Genomic DNA, 24,516 nt, shown 5'->3' on the forward strand with positions numbered 1-24,516 from the left:
TTAAAAACTCCATCTACAGTACTGTTCCACTCTGATAGAAAAGCCAAACAATGCACAACACATTAATAAGCTGGCATATCCAGCAATAAATAGTTTTCTGCATTTGAAGGGGAACAACACTGTAACAATCCATGCTGAGTGCTTGACGACGTAGGAGGGCAGGAGGGAGGGTTTAATAAGGGTCTATCTGGACAAGATTCTTTACACAAAAAATGCTTTCTTTAGCACTGCAGGTACAGAAAATTACAGCCACACCTTTATTATTTGCGTACTTTTACAGTAACGAATGCCACTGAAACTTAGATTTTAAAATATCTTAATATGTAAACTAATAGCTAGACATCATCATACAGTAGCATTCTCTCTCTCTCTCTCTCTCTCTCTCTCTCTCTCTCTCTCACACACACACACTCACACACTGCTAAATCATCAAAAAAATTGTTCCTGTACACTTCTACATAAAATTCACCTGAATATTTTGAAACGTCATCTGTTAAAGAGACAGATGTATTTTGCACCTTTCATACTCATTTTCAGCTGTGATAATATTTCTTCTCTCATTAGATTACACTTTACTTCCATTTCTTTAACTAACATGTCTGTCTCAGTAATATATTTTTCCAATACTGTAGTATCATCTTTGCTCTGAAGAATTAATCTTGGCAACTGAAATGTTTCTACTTTTCTCAGTTTATCCTGTAATAGCTCTGGTTTCTGCTCTTCTGCTGAATGAGTAGTAGTCTCGTTCTTTTGGTCATTATGTTCAATTAGACCTCGCAACAAGAAATACGATCTCAACATCATCCTAACCGAATTTATGAACTCTGTGAAGTCCTCCTTACTGTACAATTGTAAGCAGCCCCTTGACGTATTCTTCCTTTCAATTAGCACACCAGCCTGAAAAACAACATATTTTGCATGAAGAAAGGACTCTTGACATATAGTTTAATGCCCTGCCAACATACAAGTCATTAGTATGGAGTACAAACTTGAAAATGCTAGGTACTGATATTGGCTTTGACATTGTTCACCTACACTGTTTTAGAGTAATACTGAAAAAAATCTAAACAATATGACCAAGACCAACTTAAATTACATTCCTTCCAAGTGCAAATCCAGTGCTTACTGAAGTGCCACCTTTCTCAGTTAAACTAAACGACCTGCCTGTAACAGTAAGATAGATGTCGATATGTCGATGCTATTATACAAGTACAAAGTTAAAAATGTTGTACTTATGCTGATCAGCCAGAACATTGTGACCACCAACCTAATAGCCGGTACATCCATCTTTGGCACAAATAACAGTGGCATGCAAGCAACGAGGCCTTGGTAGGTTGCTGGAGAGAGTTGACACCACATGTACACACACAGGTCACCTAATTCCTATAAATTCAAGGGGGGGGGGGGGGGGGAGAGGAGGAATTGGGATAGGAAGAGCTCTGACACAACATTCAATCACATCCCAGATGTGTGTGACTGGGTTCAGATCTGGAGAGTTGGGGGCACCAGCACATCAACTGGAGCTTGCCACTGTGTTCCTTGAACCACTCCACCACACTCCTGGCCTTGTGACATGGCCCACTGTCTTGTAGAAAACTCTCACAGCCATTGGGAAACGTGACTGTCATGAAGGGGTGTACATGGTCTGCAACCAGTGTATTATACTCCTTGGCCGTCACAGTGCCTTACGCTATCTACACTGGACTCGCAAATGCCAGCTTCTCTCCATCCCGCAGTGTAGGTGTCAAGGACATGTTCCCCTGCGAGATGATGGATTTATGCCCTCCCATTGGCATCATGAAGAAAGTAGCAAGATTCATCGGGCCATGCAACACACTGCCACCACAATAATGTCCACTGCTGACAGTCATGTGCCCATTGCAGTCGTAGTTGCCACGTTGTGGTATTAGCACTCATACATCTATCGATCGTTGAGTGTGGAGAACCAGCGTTTGAAGTGCTCAGTGCATTTTGTGTTCAGACACACTTGTATTCTACCCACCATTAAAGTCCGATGTTAGGGCCACCACAATTCGCCATCTGTCTGTTTTACCAGGTTGCCCAGCTTACGTCAGACATTGGTAACCAACCCCATGATGTCTGGAAGAGGTTTCACCACAGCACTCCTCCAACGCCCGACAAGTCGTGCAGTTTTTGAAATGCTTGTGCCCAGCCTCCGGGACAATACAATCTGCCCTTGGACAAACACCTGTCCCATCCTACACACAGCACACTCACTGATACTATGTGCAACAGGCATGTGTCTGATTAGCAGCCACTCCTCACCAAGTGATGCTGCTATCACTCAGACAGGTTTATATCAATAGTAGGTCTTTGGTTATAATGTTCTGGCTGATCAGTATACAAATTATGAAGCAGGAAGCTTAGGGGCAGTTTTCGCCAGTAACACAAATGTAATAACCCACAGCTTTTGTACACTATAAATAACTACTAAAATGTATTAGGACAATAATGAAGATTTTTAAATCTAATGGACACCTGCACTTAAAATAAGCTGATAGGCAAGCACATTGGTAGTGCAGTTCAAATCGTGAGAGTTCAGCCGCATAGTACTAATACTGCAAAGATTGTTGTCCAATTTTCAAGTTTCTTGGTTTGAAACTGAGGTAATGTTCTCATATTTCTTCCAGGATATTTCAGAATCTACATTAGTTATCTTTGACAGGTGTGGGTGCAGATTTTGTTGCTTGGTATTGAGACTAACAAACTGTCAAAGGGACACACTGCTCAAGCAGCAGGTTTCCCAGCATCAGCAAAGATTTATACAGTTTCACAGAAATTCAAGAGTAATTAAAAGACTATACCAAACAACAACTAGTTATAAGAAAAGAAAATGTACAACAATACACTTTTTGCACTTGCCTATGAATAGACAGAGACACTGATACATTTTCAGGCCTGGGAAAGCAAATTTGTGCTCTTTTGCTGCACAACAATACAAGAATGAATTCTTGAAATGTAGTGCAGTTTTCAGTGTGCTCATCTGCTACCTAATATTCATCTGCAGATTGAAGGAGAACAAAAACAAAACCATTTGTGTGTAGCCTATAACCTGATTTTAGTAACAAATAATCCATGAAATCCACCAACCTATCGCCTGGCCTGCCCCCATTCCAGACCTATCTTCTATCCTGCTACTGCACCTCCATGCTCATTTCCCACAACTACTTTTTTCCTCTCCCCCTTGCTTCCCCTCCCTCCCAGCATAGCTTCCCCATGCTTCTGCCACCCTCACTCCTATATTCCTCCCCCTCCCCACCCATGGCTCTCCCATACCCCTAATACAGAATCCGTCAAAGATCACTATTCACGTAAGACACAGAAGCAGTTAGGCCTTAACACCTGGAAACAGTGGCCACATGTATGCAATTTCTACTAGAGTCAACGTGCTTTTGTTGTCTGTCTGATGTAGGACTTAGCCCGATAGCTGAATAATAATTAGCAGTCTTATTCACTTTGCCAGTCTACACTCAACACCTCCTTTATGTGGTAAGTAGAAATTTATCCTTTTCGTACTGTTGGAACCAACAAATTGAAACTTTTCCTGAGAAGCAAGACTGCAGTTTGCTCTAACACTACACTAAAGTTTTGATGTCCACTAAATAGTTTTCTGTCTTCAGCTTTTTAGTCTGAATCTTTTGCAGCCAAGTGGCTCATGGGTAGTTGGTGTGGAGTCACACTGCTGCTAGGCAGTCACCTCCAAGAGACTGTGATTGACTTTATAAGTTACAGATGCAGGTCTAATGGTATTATGGGTGCAGTGTATTTACTATGTATTCAAAATCCAATATTGTTTCAACGGAAAGTATATAGAATTAACAGAAATTGGAGAAGCAATAAGCAGCAAAATATTTTTACAAATGTGTCACCTATATCTGCAAGGATAATAATGCCCAGCAATCAACTGAAAAAGGAAGTTTCAATTGAAAAGAACTATCACTAAACAAGAGAAAATCATTAGCTGCCTGACGGGTATATACGCTCAAGATGTTACATGGGAGCTGTTGGGATACTGTTTCTATTGCATGACAGAGACTCATAAGGCAGCACATGCTAGTCCCACTAGCTTTGCAGAACAACTTTCGCTAAGTCTAGAATGTAAGAGATAAAGTAGTCATCCAGCATAACTCATGACCTGGCCTTCAGCTTTACAATGTCCACGATATGCTAAGGTCCTGGGTTCGAGTCCTGGTCCGGCACACAGTTTTCATCTGCCAGGAAGTTTCGCATCAACACACACTCCATTACAGCATGAAAAATTTATCATGGAGAACGGTGTTTTTTCTATGTCATCAAGGTGTTTTGTGTTGGCCTGAAGTCCCTACTGAAACAAACCTGTATCACAAATTTATTTATTTACACGTCAGGTTCTAAAGGACCAAACTAAGGAGCAAATTTCAAAGGTCATGGAACGTGTCAGTACATGAAATTACAACATAAAAGTAATAATAGATAAAAATAAAATGTTTATGAACCCAAAAAAAGTCAGTCCATAAGCTCAAGTAAACGCAATCAACAATACAACAAGAATCAGCTTAATTTTTCAAGGAACTCCTTGACAGAATAGGAGTGACCCATGAGGAAACTCTTCATGTTTAGATTTGAAAGTGTGTGGATTACTGCTAAGACTTTTGAATTCGAGTGGTAGCTTACTAAAAGTGGATGCAGCAGTATACTGCACACCTTTCTGCACAAGAGTTAAGGAAGTGCAATCCAAATGCAGGTTTGATTTCTGCCGAGTATTGACCAAATGAAAGCTGCTTATTCTTGGGAATAAGCTAATATTGTTAACAAGAAATGACAGTAAGGATTATATATATTGAGAGGCTAATGTCAAAATACCCAAACTCGTGAATAGGGGTCAACAAGAGGTTCATGAACTTACACCACTGATTGCCTGAACTGCCCGTTTCTGAGACAAAAACATCCTTTTAGAATGCGAAGAGTTACTCCAAAATATAATACCATATGAAAATAAGCAAAGTAGACTAATTTTCATGTCAAATGATCACTCACTTCAGATCCCTTCGAATAATAAAAATGGCAGCATTAAGTCTTTGAACAAGATCCTGAACATGGGCTTCCTGCGGCAGTTTACTATCTGAACACCCAGAAATTTGAACTGTTCAGTTTCACTAATCATACGCCCATTCTGCGAAATTAAAATGTCAGGTTTTGCTGAACTGTGTGTTAGAAACTGTAAAAACTGAGTGTTATTGTGATTTAGCATTAGTTTGTTTTCCACAAGCCATGAACATAGGTCATGAACTGCTCTATTTGAAACCGAGCCAATGTTGCACACAACATCCTTTACTACCAAGCTACTGTCATCAGCAAACAGAAATATTTTGGAGTTACCTGCAATACTAGAGGGTTTATCATTTATATAAATAAGGAACAGGAGTGGCCCCAACACTGATCCCTGGGGCACCCCGCACTTGACCGTACCTTACTCAGACCCCACATCACAGCCATTCTAAACATTGTGAATAATGGCCTTTTGCTGTCTGTTGCTAAAGTAAGTGGTGATCCAATTGAGCTACTCCCCCTATTCCCTAATGGTCCAACTTCTTGAGCAATATTTTGTGATCAACACAATCAAACACCTAGCTTTCGAAACCTTTTGTTTAACCCATTCAGTACCTCACAGAGAAAAGAGAATATAGCATTTTCAATTGTTAAGAGACTTCTAAAGCCGAACTGTACATTTGGTAGCAAATTGTGTGATATAAAATGATCAATTATCCTTACATGCACAGCCTTTTCAATAACTTCAGCAAACACTGATGGCATAGAAATAGCTCTAAAATTATCTACATTAACCCTTTTTATAAAGCGGCTTTACTACTGAGAACTTTAATCATTCAGGAAACTGACCATTCCTGAAGGAAAAATTACAAATATGGCTACAGGGCTAACATGTGCAGCACAGTACTTTAATATTCTGCTAGGCACTCCATCATAACTATGAGACTCATTAGTCTTCAGTGACTTAATTATTGACTCAATCTCCCCCTTGTGTGTATCACAGAGGAGTATTTCAGACATCAATCTCGGAAAGGCATTTGCCAAGAAAGTTAAGATTCCCTGCAGACACTAAATTTTTATTTAACTCACCAGCAATGTTCAGAAAATGATTGTTAAATCTTGTACATATATCTGATTTATCAGTAACAGAAATATTCTTACTATGAACTGACTTTGTATCTTTGACTTTGTGCTGCTGACCAGACACTTCCTTCACAACTGACCATATAGTTTTAATTTTATTCTGTGAATTAGCTATTCTATTTGCATACCACATACTCTTTGCCTTCCTAATAACATTTTTAAGCACCTTACAATACTGTTTGTAATGGGATACAGTAGCTTGATTGTGACTACTTCTAACATTTTTATAATTCCCGCTTTGATCTGCATGATGTCCTTATCTGACTAGTCAGTGATTCAAGCTGCCTACTACTGCTAGTACCCCGTTTAGAATATTCTAATGGAAAACAACTATCAAAGAGCATGAGAAATGTGTTGAGGAAAGCATTATATTTATCATCTGTTATCAGCACTATAAACATCCTGCCACTCTTGTTCCTTGACAAGGTTTAAAACACTCTATTGCTGTTGGATTAACTTTCCTACATAGTTTGTAATTATATGTGACATTTGTTTGAGTACAAACGCCTTTTAGTGTTAAAATTTATGAATCATGGTCTGAAAGGCCATTCACTCCTTTACCAACAGAATGCCCATCTAGTAATGAAGAATGAATAAAAGTATTGTCTATGGCTGTGCTACTGTTCCCTTGCACCGTAGTTGAAACACACAGTCTGCATCAGATCATATGAACTTAGGGGATCTACCAACGTCCTTTTTCTTGCACCATCATACACAAAATTCGTATTGAAGTCACCACATACATTCTTGTACAGAAAAAAAGTTTAAGATCTGCTGGAACTGTCTGGGAGGGAGGGTCGGGTGACTGGGGCTCTCCAGGTTTGAATGATTTCACTTAATGTGAGACAACTGACGGACAAGTATCTTCTGTTGGTTACTTCAGTTAAATGAATGCTTTCACTTGGTCTCTGGGCTAGTGATTTCACTTCCATACTTTTTCACTCTTTTCCATGGGAGGCAACGGACGTTGGGTCAGCCACATGGTGCTGCCGCATAGCCGCCGCCTCCTCCTCGTCCTCCTCCTACTGCTGGGGTCAGGGGTGCAGCTGGTACAAAAAGAAGCAGTTCAGTGGCCAGTGCAAATGCAGTACTGTTGGACCTGCACTAGCAGAGACGGGCTACCTCCTCCTGCTGCCTGCTGCCCTGCCCTGGCAGCAGCGGGATGCAGGCACAAGCAATCTCAGAGGCTGCTAGATTATTTTAATTTTGATTCAATAAAATGGAATCCAAACAGCCGCAAAAATTTGACAATGTTCCATTCTTCTTCTTGTACCTCTAGGAGAACTTTATGCTCGCTCAACTTTGTACTGCCAAAGAAGCTTTATTAATGTTGTTTTAGTTGCACTTGGAACAATTCAATGCACAGCAATCCATTTATTAGTTTTAAATGGTGATAAAGTCATTGTTTTTCAGTACATAATTAAATGAACATGTATATAGCTCATTTTAACTTTGGCATATCCACTGACATGTTTTCGCTCACAGCTGGGAGTGGGGATACACTCTGGGAGTATGTGTACCCCTGTTTGTATTATATACCACTGCTCTACTACTTCTAATCAAAATAATACAGAATTGTTTCACTCAGAAGAATAATTGGATAACTCAGTCAATTAAACCACTAAACAGTGGTTTCAGCTGAATGAATGAATGAATGAATACATGCTTCAACTGACAGAAAAACTGAGGACTGGTTTCATTTTAAATAAATAAATAACTCAGTCAATGTGCAAAACACCAACAGATTGTGTTGACTGTTTCCCTTTGTTGCTCCCATATACTTGTTTCACGCAAAAGAATGAAAGAGTAATTCAACTGATATGTAAAGCTACAACCAAATGAGTCCATTGTTTACCAAAAACCATTCATCATTGTGGGCCCTCATTTGCAAGTAATCAACGATAACGTTGCACGACACTCCAGAGCCTTAAAATTAATAGTGTTACATACAGTGGCAGCATAATGTTGTGGTAAAGATGCATCCCCAATGTGTTTAATATTGTGGGTTCAAATCCCGTAAGCTTTAAATCTTTATCAATATGATGGATCATTATTTTTCTTCAATTAATTGGTGTACATGCAATTTTTAATTTCTCATCCTTTACTGCGTAATTTTAATCATCTTATTGACTTTTTTATTTGCTCCAATCTTTTATTCTTGTCATTCCTCTTTTGTTTAGAATCTTTAAAATAACATGCACAATGTTTCTATGTATTAAATTTAATTTCTTCTGTTTTATCATTTTATATTTTCATCCATGTATCTGCAGTCTTTCTTTCTATTCTTCATTTTGTTCAAATTTTATTCCTAATCCCTTCTTTCATTCACTCTTCATCTGCATTATTTTGGCCATAGTGCAACAAGGATTAGCTTTAAATGTTTGTGTAATGTTAGCAGACACAAAAAGTACACATCTAATGACATACATTTTTGGCACCACTACACAGCCAATAAAAGTGGATTATTTTGTCTTTTGTTTTTTAACCAGCGGAATACTATTATCAGGTATTTAAATATTATGATAGGTACATAGAAATAAGTGAAATCACATGCGTGAGGATTCCAAGTGAAAAAATGAGAGGAAATGTCAATATGATGATTAATGCTGTATCTACACACACTATTGGCAACCACTACATACACAAAAATTACGTGGGCTGATAACTGCATGCTAAATAATGACAGCATTGGAGAAACATTAATACAACTATTAACTGTCCAAGTACAGAGTCCTATCACTGACAGCTGAATGCACACTGGCACAGAGTTGGTCTGACTAGAGAAGATGCAACTGATTGAGACCCCACTTGCAATGGCCAATGTGTTCGTATGTGCCAGCCAGGGTGTTGGCTGCAGGCGATGGTGGGGCACCGGCTTCACTCAGCTGCCACTGGCACCAGAAACAAATGCTGTGGTGGCAGATTGTAAAGGCACAGTATCGTGTCCCTCCCCTCTTCCGCGGAGCTGGTGCCACAGGCATCAGCGCGCAAAAAAGGAGGACTATGCTGGGCAGACTGGTGCTGGCAGAGGCCAGCACAGACAAGGAAACCACCAGATGTGACAATGACAGCTGAAAGGCAACAGCCTTAGCTTCCATTGGCTCGTTAGCATCCGAAGAGGCATCACCCCTGCAAGAATTGGCCGTCAGCTGTCGCCAGCCAGGTAGAGTGTATGGACTGAACTGGTCCAAACGATGGTGCACTGACCATAGTAATGCCCCCAAGCATGGGGGCTCTGTGCACCATGCAGCAGTTAGAGAGAGGGACAGTGACAATAGGGGAATGGTTGCCTAGCACTCCGATGGGTGGTCAGCGTCCAGGCAGCAGCTCTGTCTTGATGCCCACTGGTACACCCATGGAAGGCGCCCATCCCCTAGGAAACAATGGCGCCTGCAGGCCGACCCTCTAACAGCATCCACTGTGGCTATGGTGGGCTATTGCCTCACCGAAGGTCTAGCTGATTCCAACAGCAGGAGAGTGATGCCCCACCGATGTCCACAGTGATCATTCGCCGGCCATGTGTCTCCTGAACTGTAGCTGGCACTCATTCTGGCTGCTGCCGAATCAAGGAGCATACTTTGATTGGACCACCAACACTATATCGTGAAGGGCACGGCCTTGCCACAGGCTGTGGCGCAGGACAAAGCAAGTTTAACAGCGATCAGGGTTGTGGCAACATAGAACCTCCGTTGTGCTGCAGCCATTCAGCGGGGTGGTCCTGTAGTTGCTTAGCAACAGAGGCAATGCTGTATCAGCAGACAAATCTGCCAAACACTTTGCCAACCGCATCTTAAATGTACGCAACATTTGTTCCACCACACCATTTGATTGGGGGTGAAATAGCGCAGATGTGAAGTGAGTATTACCTTTCTGGATGGAGAAATAGTGGAACAACACTGAGACAAACTGTGGTCCATTGTTGGAGATTATCATCAGTGGCAATACTTTGATCGTAAAAATCTGTGTTGGAGCCCATACAGTACCGTCTGCCAAAGTGGACTGCATGTACATGATATTTGGGCAATTTGACAGTGCATCCATCACTACTAACTACATGGAATGACCGAAACGACCCACAAAATCAACGTGGATGCTATCCCATGGGTAATATGCAGTGGGACACAGAGCAAAAGTAAGTAAGTAAGTGTGTGTGTGTGTGTGTGTGTAGGGAGGGAGTGGGGGCAGGTGCACACGGCGTCTACTTCACGCTCAACACACTGTTTGCACCAGATTCTAGTAGAAAAAAATGCTATGTTAGCATCTTCTTGTGAGATATGTCCTAGTGGCCACACTGGAGAAGTGCAAGGATTCAGGACTACAGGACCGACAGGATGACAATGCAGACTACGTCCAAATCTGTACTAAGGTAGAGTGTTACATCAACCACTGCCATCCGATTACGAAGAAGGAAAAAATTGCGGAGCTGGCCTGATTCCTTAGCGGCAGCCCCTAGGTCAATGTTTCGACACAAAATGAGACACTTGACAGACCACTGGATTTGCCAGGTGGCCTTCTCTAGGCACTTTACTGTGACCATGAGTCTATCCAACACCTGCTGCGCGTGATCATTGATTTGGAAACACACAACTTCCATTTTACTGTGTTCTGGGTCAGGACCAATGGGCAAGCGGGACTGCACTGGCATGAAGTGCAGTGGGATGATAATGAATCTTGTACAGACAACTTACTTAAAAATATACCCCACAGGTGAAATATTTGTAGAGTCCTGTCAGAAAGATGAGAAGTGCCACAAGTTGTGTATGGTCGATGACAAGATGGGATTTGCTTTCATAAAGGAAAATGTGCAACTTGTTGGCCGCATAGATGATAAACAATGCTTCCTTTTCTACTTGCAACTAACTGCATTGAGTTGTGATCAATGTCTTTGAAGCATATGCCAGAGATTGTTCAGATCCATTGGCTCACTGTGACACGAAACCTCACCAAGTCTGTGCTAGGATGCGTCCGCAACAAGAACCAGCTGTTTACCTGGTGTAACGATATTGAGACATTAGCAACGTCTTTCTATGACTGAATGTCTTGTCACAGTCTGCTGACTAAACAAAGGGAACCCCTATATTCTTCAATTTTTTACGACATGAATGACATACATCACATTTAATTTTGTGTAGTAAGTGACTTCCTCAAAACTGCTGGCAGATCCTTCAGGTTTCGTGGCTGCCGCATAGGACGGACATCATCCTTTGAAAGAAGATGGCTCACACGTTCTACCTTTGTCTTAAAGAGAGAGAGACAGAGAGAGAGAGAGAGAGAGAGAGAGAGAGAGAGAGAGAGAGAGAGAGAGAGAGAGAGAGAGAGAGAGAGAGAGCGCCACAGGTTACACAGTTTGTACAACAAACTGTTCTAAGAATCACTGAAAAAGAGCGGGGGTCATGTGATGCCTAAAGGCAAGCAATGTGTAACTGTACAAATCGAAGGGGTGTCGATAACCATGGTCTGTTGGGAAGCAGAATCCAGACGAAGCTGTAGACATTCCTCCACCAAATCAATTACATCGCCGCCCGCCAGCTTCCAAGGATTTTGTGTCTACATAATCAGATAAGAATCCATTATCGATGGAGCATTAATTGTGTATTTGAAATCTCCACCCAAACGTAGTACCCCTGATGGTTTGTGAATGACAACCTATGGTAGCCCATTGGCTAGAGGGTATCAATTCAGTGATACCCAGGCCCTGCAACCTATCAAATTCTTCCTTGACTGCCAATCTCAGGGCAAATGGGAGAGGCCAAGTACAACAAAATTTAGGAATGGCCGTTGGTTTATGGGTGATACATGTCCCAAAATCCTCTGCCGCCCGTACACCTTGTGAAAACAAGGGACCAGGCTCAAAGCAGAGGTCATCCAGGTCCTGGAACAGAATTATCAGAAACAGGATGGACTGCATCTTTAATCTGGAACCCAAAAATGTTCTCCAACGGTACACTGTCTACTGCCAAAAACGTGATCCTCCTCATGCAAGATGATATTCAATGTCTATCGCAAACTCTCACTGAACAGGAATGGGCTGATTTCTATAACTGACCAAACGATGATTTGTGGAGCAGAGAGAGCAGTGGGCAGGTGGGCATGTGTTTGTGTCGGTGGCAGTGGCTGGGAAGGGAGAGGGGGATACTGCTCTCAGCAAATTTGTAAGTAACTGACAACTCCAATCTAACTGCTGCTGCTGCTGCTGCTGCTGCTGTTGTTGTTGTTGTTGTTGTTGTTACAGTAATTGAACCAATGCCGGATCCATTTCATTCGCGAAAGACACGCATAGGACAAACATACTTGTTGCCAATACTGTTGTATCCACCCTCTTTATTGACAACCACGTTGGCTGCAAACTGCACACTGAATAACGACAAGCTTAGAGAAACATGAACACACAACTATTAACTGTCCAAGACCAGAGTCCTATCACTGACAACAGAATGCACACCAGCATGGATCAGGTCTGACTTGAGAACATTTGTGTATGGCAGAGAAGATGCAAGTGGATGAGGCCACGCTGGCAGCAGCCCAACATGTTCACATTTGTTAACTAGGGCACTGACTATGGGTGACTGTGGCGTGCTTGCTTTGCCCGGCTACCGCTGGCACTCATTACAAACAATACAGTGGCGGATTGTGCAGGTGTGCCTCCACAATTAAAAACGCAGCAAAGTATTAGAAATAAACTGTCTAATTGAATAAAAATAATGATCCAAAATATTTCAATGAAGATTTTAAATCAAATTTTCAACTGACAGAATTCAAATGTTAGGAATATATCTTAACCACTACGCTACGCTGCTGCTCCATGTAATGCTTATTTTTAAGGCTTTAGAGCAGTGATAGTCAAACTTACTTACTTACTGCCCACTTTTGTATTTCTGTTAGTAGTAATTTTTTTTTAAACATCCACCAGTTCCACAGCAATGGTAATTTATACAGCACGGAGGTACCTTAAATTTATAAAGCAGCTAATACTGCCTGCCGCCCACCATGAAAACTGGACTGCCCAGTACTGGGCAGTAGGACCAGGTTGACTATGACTGTTTTAGATTTTCTTGTTCAGAATATCAAGCTGCATACACATATATGCACTCGGGTTCAGACTGAGTAAAGTGATGCAAGGCTAAGTGCCTGGGCTCTTAGTTCATCTTCCACAATGAAGGTGATTTATGACGTAGGGAAGTAACTCTGTTATGAAATTTATAAAGCAGAGTTGCAGCAAGTATAAAATAATAATTACTTACCAAACACTTTTTCAAAATTTTATTAAAACCTAATGCAAATACCTTTAACCCTCAACTGCCTACTACCCACTATTAAAACTGCAATGCCCACAAGTGGTAAGCAGTAAGAACCAGGTTGATTACAACTGCTCTAGAGCATCACATAAAATTATTGTTGATAACTTACAAGTGAGAATCCATTTTGATGAACAGCTCCAGAGTGTGACACCTGGGACCCTAGCTTTCAAAACTGTATAGATTGCTTCAAAAAGTTGATCGCGCCCCTAGGGACCTCCCCTTGTGAGTAATTTAAGTTAGTCACCCTCAAACATAAAACCATAAATGACAAAATGTCTTAGTAACTTTTTCAGAAATCTAAAATTGTGCACTTCACAAAATGGGAGAAAAGTACCTATGACTACAACATTGATAAGCCACAGCTGGAATCTATCAACTTATACAAATAACTGAGTGACAATCTGAAAAAATAAGATATGAAATGGAATGAACATATGGACTCTGTTGAACATAAGGCAGGTGGCAGAACCAGTTCACTGACAGGCCAGTAGGAAACTACAATCAGTCTACAAGGAGATTGCTTACAGAACACTTGTGGAAGCCATCCTAGACAGTCGCTGCTCAAGTGTATGAACCAAAACCACATAGGATTAACAAGAAACATTACAAAAATAAAGGGCAGTACAAATGGCAAACTATCACTTGAAACCCTACTTGCAAAGTTTCAAGAAATAGCTTCATATGAGGAATCTAGCATTATATTACTGCTCCCTAAGTATCACTCCCATAGATATCATGAAGACAACATTACACTCATTATCGTATGCACAGAGGTCTTTGAGCAGTCAGTCTTCCTGCAATCCATATGTGAATGGAACAGGAGTACCGTCCGCCATCCACTTGTCCATGGGGCAAGTGGTTTTCAGAGAATAGATATATCTGTAATATGTCAGGCTCAATATACTGAATTCCTGCCATTGTGACTTGCTTTATGGGACTAGGACTGGAGCCTTAAAGATAACTTTTTTGTGAGAGGTTTCATGAGATGCTATGGAAATAACGTGTCAAGTTCTCCACAGCTTCAGATAATCCCGCTTCCAACAGGACCAACCCCTGAAAAACGAGCTGTTGCCAAGGGAGAAAAAGAGGGATAGCACTGGATGATACACATATAGCTTTGTTGAGCAGCTGGCATTAGAAAGATTAAAACAATAATAGACACCTGTCATCAACTTTATCTTACCATCCATTCCCAAAACAATGTGGACCTTTTAAGCCATTGTTTCCATGTTTCAATCACTAAAGCCAATCTTTTGATTTCTTGCAACTCACTAGCATATTTTTCAGGATCCTTTAATAGCCTTGTTTGAACAACTGACAGATGAGGAAGGCCAGTGATGGTAGCAGTGCTCTGATGTACCTAATTAAAAAGAGTAAAACACTTTTTCAGGCACATGGCTGTTCTAAACTGTAGCTACACAACTAGCTTCCAGAAGCCATAATTTTATAAGAAATGAGCACAGTTAGAAACAGGAGACACAATGAAGAAAAATGATTTAAATGTCAACATGTGGGCCATTAGTGAAGGAAAGTTTTGAGTGGACAGCGGACAATCATCCAAAAAAAGGTTGTAATTACCTTAAAGATCTTATATTGCAGTTCAGTACCAGAAACTATACATCTTGCTAATGTTAATCTGCTCATTAATAGAAATATAACCTTTTATTTGTGATAAATTACCTGTGTTGAAGTATTCCAAGAAGTTTCGGGATTGCAGCCGAATAATGTTGATTTCTTGCCATGATATTTTGGGTCACAAACATTCAGCCATCTTTAGGTATGTGTTTTGCACTGGAGATTGCTAGTTCACATTGCTGCCTTTATACCAAAACCAGGCACAGAGATGCATGCACAAAGGTAGCCACTAGATGAGCAACTTCTGTAGAGTTTGGGTTTAACATCACATCAACATCGAAGTCATTAGATATGGATCACAAGCTCAGATGTGTCAAGGATGGGAATAGAAATTGGCCGTGCGCTTTCAAGGGAACCATCCTGACATTTGCCTGGAGTGATTTAGGAAAATCATGGAAGACCTAAATGTGTGTGGCGGGATGTGGGTTTGAATCGTAGTCCTCCAGAATGCTCCATCTATGATGTGCAGGTGCCTGCATTATGTGATACTACATGCGTGCTTTCTTTCAGAACGTGCACTTGAGGTGTTAACAATCAAATGTCAAAATTAATAAAAAATTACTGATGCTAGATGTGTGGTTGGTCATAAAATGTTTTCTTCCTGGTTTCAGAAATCACTGGGTCCCACGCCTTAACCAGCTGAAACCCACCTCACAATTAATAAGATCTTGTGCTAAATGTATTTCCACAGATTCCTTAATAATTGAATCCCAGAAGGATCTCATCAAGGATAAGATTTCCATAGCAGAATAATCTATGGAATGTCTGTGGAGATACCATGCTCAGCTATAGCTGACTTACTGAGCTGTGAAAGGTGAGTGTGGTGATCATGTTCAAAGTACCTTTTGCCCACTGTCTGTCCAATGTAGACTCTGCCACACTACCAAGGTATTCTGCAGATTCTAGCCTTCCACTATCCCAGATTGTCCTTTGCAGAACTGAGAAGAGCACAAATCTTTGTAGGTGGGCGGAAGATTGTTCCAAAATGATGTTTCCTTAAGATTCTACCCAATTTTGATGAAATACTGCGAATGAACGGGAGGAATGCCAAGGACTTGGACTGCTCTTTCTCCTCTTGATCTTGTGGGCACAACTATGGATGTCCATAAAACATTGGTGCACCAGGTACACGTTGTGTCTGGAGCATTTTGAGCCCAGGGCATTCCTTCTGTATGTTGGCAATATTTTGTCGAAATTAGACAGAATCTTAAGGAAACATCACGTCAAGGTAACCTTCCACTCACCTACAAAGACTTGTGCACTTCTCGCTTCACCAAAGGACGATCTGGAATTGCAGAAGGCAGGAATTTACAGAATATCTTGCCAGCGTGGCAAAGCATATATTGGAAAGAATGTGCACACTGCATCAAAGATGTGTTGAAGATGATCGCCATACTTGCGTTTTGCAGCCTAGTCAGCCAGCCATAGCCTTTCATCTCCAAAGAACATTCCATAGATTATTCTGCCACAGAAGTTTTGGCCTCAGTGTGATCCTTCTGGGACTCAATTATTAAGGAATAAATATAAACACATTTTGCATGAGATCTTATTAATTGTGATGCCAGCTTTCAACTAGATGAGCATGGGGCCCAGTGATTTCTTTAATTTCTGCAGGAAAAAAAAAATAACAATAATAATAATTTTGTGGGACCCATTGCACATCTACTGACAATTTTTGTTAATTTTGACATCTGAAGTTTAAATCCATGAGTGTCGTGTAATATCACATTACATATGCACCTGTGCACCATAGATAAAGCAATATTCTAAGAGGGCACAAAACATGGCAGATGTCACTCATGTAGTGGCTGCCTTTGTGTATGCATCTTCGTGCCAATTTTTGGTATAAAGGCAGCGATGTGAACTAGCAATCTCCACTGCAAAACATTCGCCTGAAGGAATGGTTGTCAGCCGAAATATCAAGGCACGAAGTTGATGATATCCAGCTGCAATCCTGAAACTTCATGGAATACTCTAAGCCACGAAAATGTCAAGAATGACAGCTACTGAAGTAGTCTGACACCCTGTGTCATGAGTACTTAAACTGTCATTTAATATGTAATGTAATCAAAATGGTACGAATCACCACATGTCCACATAAGAAATGCAAAATGAATGCATGCAGTCTTGGGAATCTTCAGTGTCAAACTGCACAATCACGAGCTGTGAAAGACAAAATTTACAAGAAAATTTTTTTTTCAGTGAAATTGGTGAGATGAATCTGACACAATACAAATAAAAGAGTACTGAAATAATGGACAACAATGCTAGGAAAATATGGTACAAAAACTGAGAATTTGCCCACTTTTTCCATCTTTAGTGAAGGATATTAGTCAAAGAGCAAGATATTTCTTTTTCTTGATGCTGTTGTTCGCTACACTTTCATCCTTTCCATTAAGTATATTATTTTCACAGCACTTTTACCCCTACTGATTAAAAATTTAATTCTTTGATTACATTTTTCAATTTTGGTCATGGACAGTAAGCTGAACCTCTACTAATAAATTTAAACAAAATAATTAACATAAAGCAGAAAATATGTGCATAAATGATGTATTACCTTGGAAACCAAACTAATCATTTCTTTACTTGTCTCAGTAATTATCTTCAAATTATGACTAATTTTACCAGCCATCAACAAGATATAATGCATACAGTCATTATCATTTTTTACATCTGCTTTCTGATTGCTGGTCACACTTGTCTCCAACTGTGGAAGAAAATACTATTTAAAGTGAGAACAAATTGAATTTAATATAGAAAAAAAAAAAAAAAAAAAAAAAAAAAAAAAAAAAAAAAAAAAAAGAAAAAAAAAAATGGCAATTCCCCCCCCCCACCCACCCACACACACACACACACACACACACACACACACACACACACACACACAGAGAGAGAGAGAGAGAGAGAGAGAGAGAGAGAGAGAGAGAGAGAGAAATGAGCTAAGTGAAACCTTTGTGCAATATGCGTGCAACATTTGTTGGACGTTGACCAACACAAAATGTAAAACCTAATTTTTAAGTGAAGTTTGAAATGTTTTGAAGAGAATTCAACTGATACTTTACCTTGATTTCTTACTATGCATGAGATGTGGGTTTGTCTTCCCAAATAGAAACCAAACAGAAACAAAAACAATGGTTGGTAGTTGGTGGTCCCACAAAGATAAAATTGATTTACTGTACCAGGAGTATGAAACAATTTTTCATCTGCTACTACTAGTTGTTAGTTTCACACCCAAATACTACAAACTTCTCTAATTTTAATGAAAAGACTATTTTGTCCTTTATGTTGATTAGTTTTTCCTGAATACAGACAAAGATGCTTGCAATAAAAAATTTCAATTCATTTATTTCAAATATGGAACTGTTCTGAAATAGACCAAAGCAGCAGCAACCTTCGTTTTTAATGAAAAGACTATTTTGTCCTTTATGTTGATTAGCTTTTCCTGAATACAGACAAAGATGCTTGCAATAAAAAATTTCAATTCATTTATTTCAAATATGGAACTGTTCTGAAATAGACCAAAGCAGCAGCAACCTTCGTTTCCTAGACTTACATTAAAATGGACCACAATTTAGTAGAACATCATTTGTCATCACCACAACAGTAATGGCTTGATTTTTTCCTGAGATAATAGTAAGTTCATGGAGACAAAAACTGGCTGCAGAATTTTGTAACCCAAGTTTTTAACATTGCTACTGAAGAACATAAATAAAGAAAAAATCTTAATGACACATAAAGAAAGATAACACAACCTACACTTATTGTCAAAAGTACAATCATATGGGGTATCATGTGAAATTTGTGACTGGATTGCAGACTTTCTGGTAGGGAGGATGCAGCATTTTATCTTGGATGGAGAGTCTTTGTCAGATGTAGAAGCAACTTCAGGTGTGCCCCATAGAAGTGTGTTGGACCCTTGCTGCTCATATTGTATATTAATGACCTTGTGAACAATCTGAAGATAATGCAGTTATCTATAATAAAGTACTATCTAAAAGAAGCTGCATAAACATTCAATCAGATCTAGACAAGATTTCTAAGCTGTGCAAAGGTTGCCGACCTCCTTTAAATGCTGAGAAATGTAAAATTGTGTGCTCTTCACAAAACAGTATCCTATGACTATAATATCAATGGGTTACTGCTGGAATTGCCCAACTCCTGCAAATACCTGGGTATCGGACTTTGTAGGGATATGAAATAGGCTTTATGGGTACTTATTCTGCGATACTATAAAACGAAGACCTATGAATTCAGTTTTGGAAATTATGAGCTGTTACAGTGCTAACTGTAAGACAGCGAAGAAGGGATATGAAATGGAATGATTACATATGCTCAGTTGTGGGTAAAGCAGGTGGTAGCCTTCGGTTTATTGGTACAATCAGTCTACAAAGGAAATCACTTGCAAATCACCCGTGTGACAAGTTTCTAGAATATTCTTCAAGTGTGTAGGACTGACAAGAGATATGGAACGTATACAGAGAAGGGCAGCACGAATGGTCACAGGTGTCACAGAGATACTGACTGAACTGAACTAAAAGACACTTGAAGACAGATATAAACTATCCTGAGAAAGTCAGTATACAAAGTTTCAAGAACTGGCTTTAAATGATGACTAGGAATACATTACAATCCCCTACGCATCACTCACATAGGGATCATGAATATAAAATCAGAATAATTGCTGCACACACAGAGGCATTCAAACAATCATTCTTCCTGTGCTTCCTATGTGAATGAAATGGGAAGAATCCCTAATAAGTGGTACAATGGGATGTGCCCTCTACCATGTACCTCACAGTGGTTTGCAGAGTGTAGATGTAACAAATGAGGTGAAAGTAAAATCAATGTACACTCAAAAACACAAGTTTTGAGGTATAATTTGTTGGTATGGTGTGTAGGGAAAGAGGTGACATTCATATCAGTGCATTATTTCATTAACATTAATGTCACAGGTGGACTTTACACACGAAGAGTGCTGATGTTGCATCATATAATAAGGTGGCCCTCTTCCTTAATTAAGGATGCAAATCACGCCCGTGGCCACCAAAGGTTGCTCACACCTGATGTAGACTGTCATAATAAGTACACTAAATTAAGAAAGAAAACCATAATAATGGAATCAGAATCTTGGCTACACATTTAAAATAAAGATTGCTAACACAGAAAATCAAGTAACACATTTTAATTTTAAGGACTTTACAAAATAGAAAGTACATCGGTTGAAATTGTCTGCTGTAAAATACATTAGAAACCATTGCCTGTCTAGTACTTTCATGACTTACAATTCAATTAGGCACACCATGGCGAAACTATTCCACCTGGTGTGCAAGATGTATGAGGCAGGCAGAATGTAATAACCCCAATTCCAAAGAAAGCAAGTGCTGATAGTTGTGAATATTGCCCAGCTGTTAGTTTAATATATCATTGTCGCAAAAATAATAATACAAATTGTGCATAGAAGAATGGAGAAACTGGTGGAAGCCAACCTTGGGGAAGATTGTTTGGATTCTGGATAAGTGTAGTAACATGCGATGCGATACTGACCCTATGACTTCTCTTAGAAGCTGGGGTAAGGAAAGGCAAACCTATGTTTATAGCATTTGCATACTTGGAGAAATCTTTTGACAATGTTGACTGGAACTCTCTCTTTGAAATTCTGAAGGTAGTGGGGCTGAAATATGGGGAGTGAAAGGCTGTTTACAACTTGCACCAAAATCAGACTGCAGCTACAAGAGTTGAGGGGCATGAGAGGAAGCAGTGGTTAAGAAATGAGTGAGACAGAGTTGTAGCCTATTCCTAATGTTATTCAATCTGTTCACTGAGCAAGCAATACAGGAAACCAAAGAAAAATTTGGAGAAGGTATTAAAGTTTAGGGAGAAGAAACAAAAACTTCAAGGTTTGCTGATGACATTTTAATTCAGTCAGAGACAGCAAAGGACTTGGAAGAGCAGTTGAATGAAATGGGCAGTATCTTGAATGGAGGATCCAAGATGAACTTAAACAAAAGAAAAACTAGGGTATTGGAATGCAGTCAAACTAAATCAGGCAATGCTGATAGTATAAGATTAGGAAATGAGACACTTAAAGCAATAGTTCAGTTTTTTTATTTGGCCAGCATAATAACTGATGATGGCCAAAGTAGAGAAGATATAAAATGTAGAGTGACAATTGCAAGAAAAGCATTTCATGAAACAAAATTTGTTACCATATAATATAAATTTAAGTGCTACGAAGTCTTTTCTGAAGCTATTTGTCTGGAGTGTAGCTATGCATGGAAATTAAATACGGACAATAACAGTATAGATGAGAACAGACTAAGAATTTTAGAGATGTGATGCTACAGAAGAATGCAAAGATTAAAGGGTAGATCATGTAACTAATGAGATGGTACTGAACAGAACTGGAGAGAAAAGAAACTTGTGGAACAACTCGACTAAAAGAAGGGACCAGCTGATAGGATACATTCTGAGACATCAGGGGATCATTAATTTAATATCAGAGGAAAGTTTGGGGAGTAAGAATCATAGAGGGAGACCAAGAGATGAATACAGTAAGCAAATTCAAAAAGATGTACGTTGCAGTAGCTATTCGGGGATGAAGAGGCTTGCACAGGACAGAGTAGCATGAAGAGGTGCATAACATCAGCATTTGGACTGAAGACCACAGTTCATATGCAAGACAACTTTGCCATCACTACAAGCGAAAACAATTGAGAGCTTTACTCAACCATTTTCCTCTACATACAGCAGCAAAACTTTCTAATCTTTAAGCAGACCTTCACTGGAATCACTGACTCATCATCTACTTATTTTGATTCCAAATGATCAATCAGTGACAATTTCCTTCAATCACCTTTCACTTAAGTTTTTATCCTTTTTTAACCAGCAGACTAAACATGATCAAATACTGACTTCATCGTTGTCCTAATCATCATCATCATCATTTCATCCCCATTGACGCACAAGTCACCAAAGTGGCGTCCAATCTAAAGACTTGCACCCAGTTAATGGTCTACCCAATGGGAGGCCCTAGTCACACGACATTTATTTATTTATTGCACAAAATTTGAAAAGAGAATTCATTATCAAGTGATTTGGTGCAATAAGTCACCATATCATTATTTTTACAGGTTAAGAGGAAGACTGACACCAACTACTGACATGTAACTCTGTTATACCGTGGACTCAAAAGTTAAGAGTTCATCCCTCGGAAAAAAATGAGAAAAGGAAAGAGCAAAGTTTTAGGCATCAAAAATCAACCATGGACAAGCCATAAAATTTCAACCACTGCCCACTGTGAGATACACCACTACCTGCATGAGTGACGTAATGAAAGTACGCAAGAGCAGCAAACATGACTGGAGAATCACTCTTGTTAAGTAAGAGGTGCAAAAGAAGAAATTCTGTGACATAAATGACTTTGACAAAGGGCATATTGATATAACCTGACAATGGGAAACTACAGCATTCATTTGCTACTATTGTGAGCATCTATGGAAAGTGGTTGAGGAACAGTGAAACCACAAGTGCACAACAAGGTGTTTGACACCCACATTCCCTAATGAAATGAAGAATTTGAAGGAGGCAGCAATCTGTGGAAGACCTGAAGACAGAGTATAATGCTGGTGCATACACAAGTGCTTCGGAGCACACCATTCAGTGTATATTGCTGAATATGGGGCTACACAACAGATGACACCTACATGCCCTCATATTGACCCAATGAAACCCTCAAAAGTAACTCCAATTGGCAAGGGATCATCAAGATCAGACCATAGAACAATGGAAACATGTTGCCTGGTTGTATGAATTACATTTCTTGTTACATAAGGTCAATGGTTGTGTCTGGATAAGCAGTCACCCAGGGACATTCACCTTGGAGATGTGGAAGTAATCAAAAATACCATGAAAGCTGTGGACTACAAGAACTGGAAACCACCTGCATCTCCCCATGCTTGATATCTTCCGCAATGGTGATGGCATCTTCAGGCAGGATAACTGTCAATGGTACAAGTTCAGAATTATGTCACAATGGTTTGAGGAGCACGATAGGGAACCTACTTTGATGCCTTGGTCACCATATTTGCTTGCCCTTAACATGATGAAACTTATCTGGGACATTATAAGACACAAGTTGCACACCCACAAACCAATGGCCCATTATTTACAAGAACTGCTTGATTTGTTGTAGACTTTTAGTGCCGAGAAACCTACCACAGATTTGTCAAATTCATACCACACTGCTGTACTGCATTTCAATGGTGAACCAACATACTAGTAAGCAGGTGGTCATAATGCTTTCACTCATCTACAACTACATACATACTATGTAAGCCATCATAAAGAATATGATAAGGATACCTTGTACCAGTACGGTAAGGTACCTTGAACAACACCTAATCCCTCCCTGGAAAAGTGACTAGCTAAACATTTCTGTACAAGCCCTGTTTTCTCTTCTTTTTTCTTGTCTCTGCGGTCCTTATGTGAAGTGTATGCTGGTGGCAGCAGAATAGTTCTGTTCTCTGTCACAAATGCCAGTTTCTAACCTTTGTCAATAGCATTCCAAGAAAAGAATGTCTTCTTCCCTCCAGGGATTCCTACTGAAGTTCAGGCTGCATTTCCAAAATACTTGTGCATTAATCGAACCTACCACTAACAAATGTATTAGTACAGCTTTGAATTGTTTCGATGTCTTCTTTAATCTGACATGGTGAGGGTACGTAACACTGTAGCAGCAGTCAAGAATGGGTTGGACAAATTTTCTGTTCATGGTCTCGTACACAGATAAGTTACACTCCCCAGAATTCCCCCAATAAATCGAAGTCAATCATTCACATTGCCTACAACCAACTTTACATTCTGGTTCCGTATCACATCTGTTTGTAACATTATGCTTATGTATTTAATTGATGTGACTGTCAGGCAGCACACTGCTAATACTGTATTCGAACATTACAGGATTGTTTCTTACTCATCTGGCTTAACTTACATCTTTTCACATTTAGAACAAGGAGGATTTCATCACACTAAATAGAAAGCCTGTCCAAATTATCTTGTATTTTTCTACAATCACTCAATAATGACACCTTTCTAAACACTACAGCATCTTTACCAAATAGCCGCAGATAGCAGCTCACCCTGTCCATCAGACTTCATAATTCAGAGAACAAGAGCTGTCCTATAACACTTCCTGGGACACTCCTGATGTATTTTAGTTTCTGTTGAACACTCACAGTCCTGGACAACATACTTGATTTTATTACTTGAGAAGTCTTCAGCCACTCACACATCTGTGAACCTATACCGTATACTCGGACCTTCACTAGTAGACTGCAATGCGCCATTGTGTCAAACGCTTTCTGGACATCTACAAATATGGAATCTACCC

General features: G+C 39.8%; 1 protein-coding gene across 4 annotated transcripts in view; it reads right to left on the reverse strand.

Moving 5' to 3' along the window:
• Positions 1-234: 234 nt before the first annotated feature.
• Positions 235-24,516, reverse strand: part of LOC124795251 (tubulin epsilon and delta complex protein 1-like) — a 133,607-nt gene continuing 109,325 nt past the window's right edge. For 3 of the 4 annotated variants that reach the window (XM_047259189.1, XM_047259192.1, XM_047259191.1), the window contains 3 exons: positions 17,686-17,835; positions 14,674-14,850; positions 235-897 (listed from right to left, as the gene is read on the reverse strand). In XM_047259189.1, coding sequence (XP_047115145.1) covers positions 487-897; positions 14,674-14,850; positions 17,686-17,835 — 738 coding nt within the window. In that variant the 3' untranslated portion in view covers positions 235-486. The remainder of the gene's footprint in view (positions 898-14,673; positions 14,851-17,685; positions 17,836-24,516) is intronic. The other variant, XM_047259190.1, reaches the window with a different exon arrangement.

The sequence above is a fragment of the Schistocerca piceifrons genome, chromosome 4 (genome assembly GCF_021461385.2).
Source record: "Schistocerca piceifrons isolate TAMUIC-IGC-003096 chromosome 4, iqSchPice1.1, whole genome shotgun sequence".
In the NCBI taxonomy this organism is placed as follows: Eukaryota; Metazoa; Arthropoda; class Insecta; order Orthoptera; family Acrididae; genus Schistocerca; species Schistocerca piceifrons.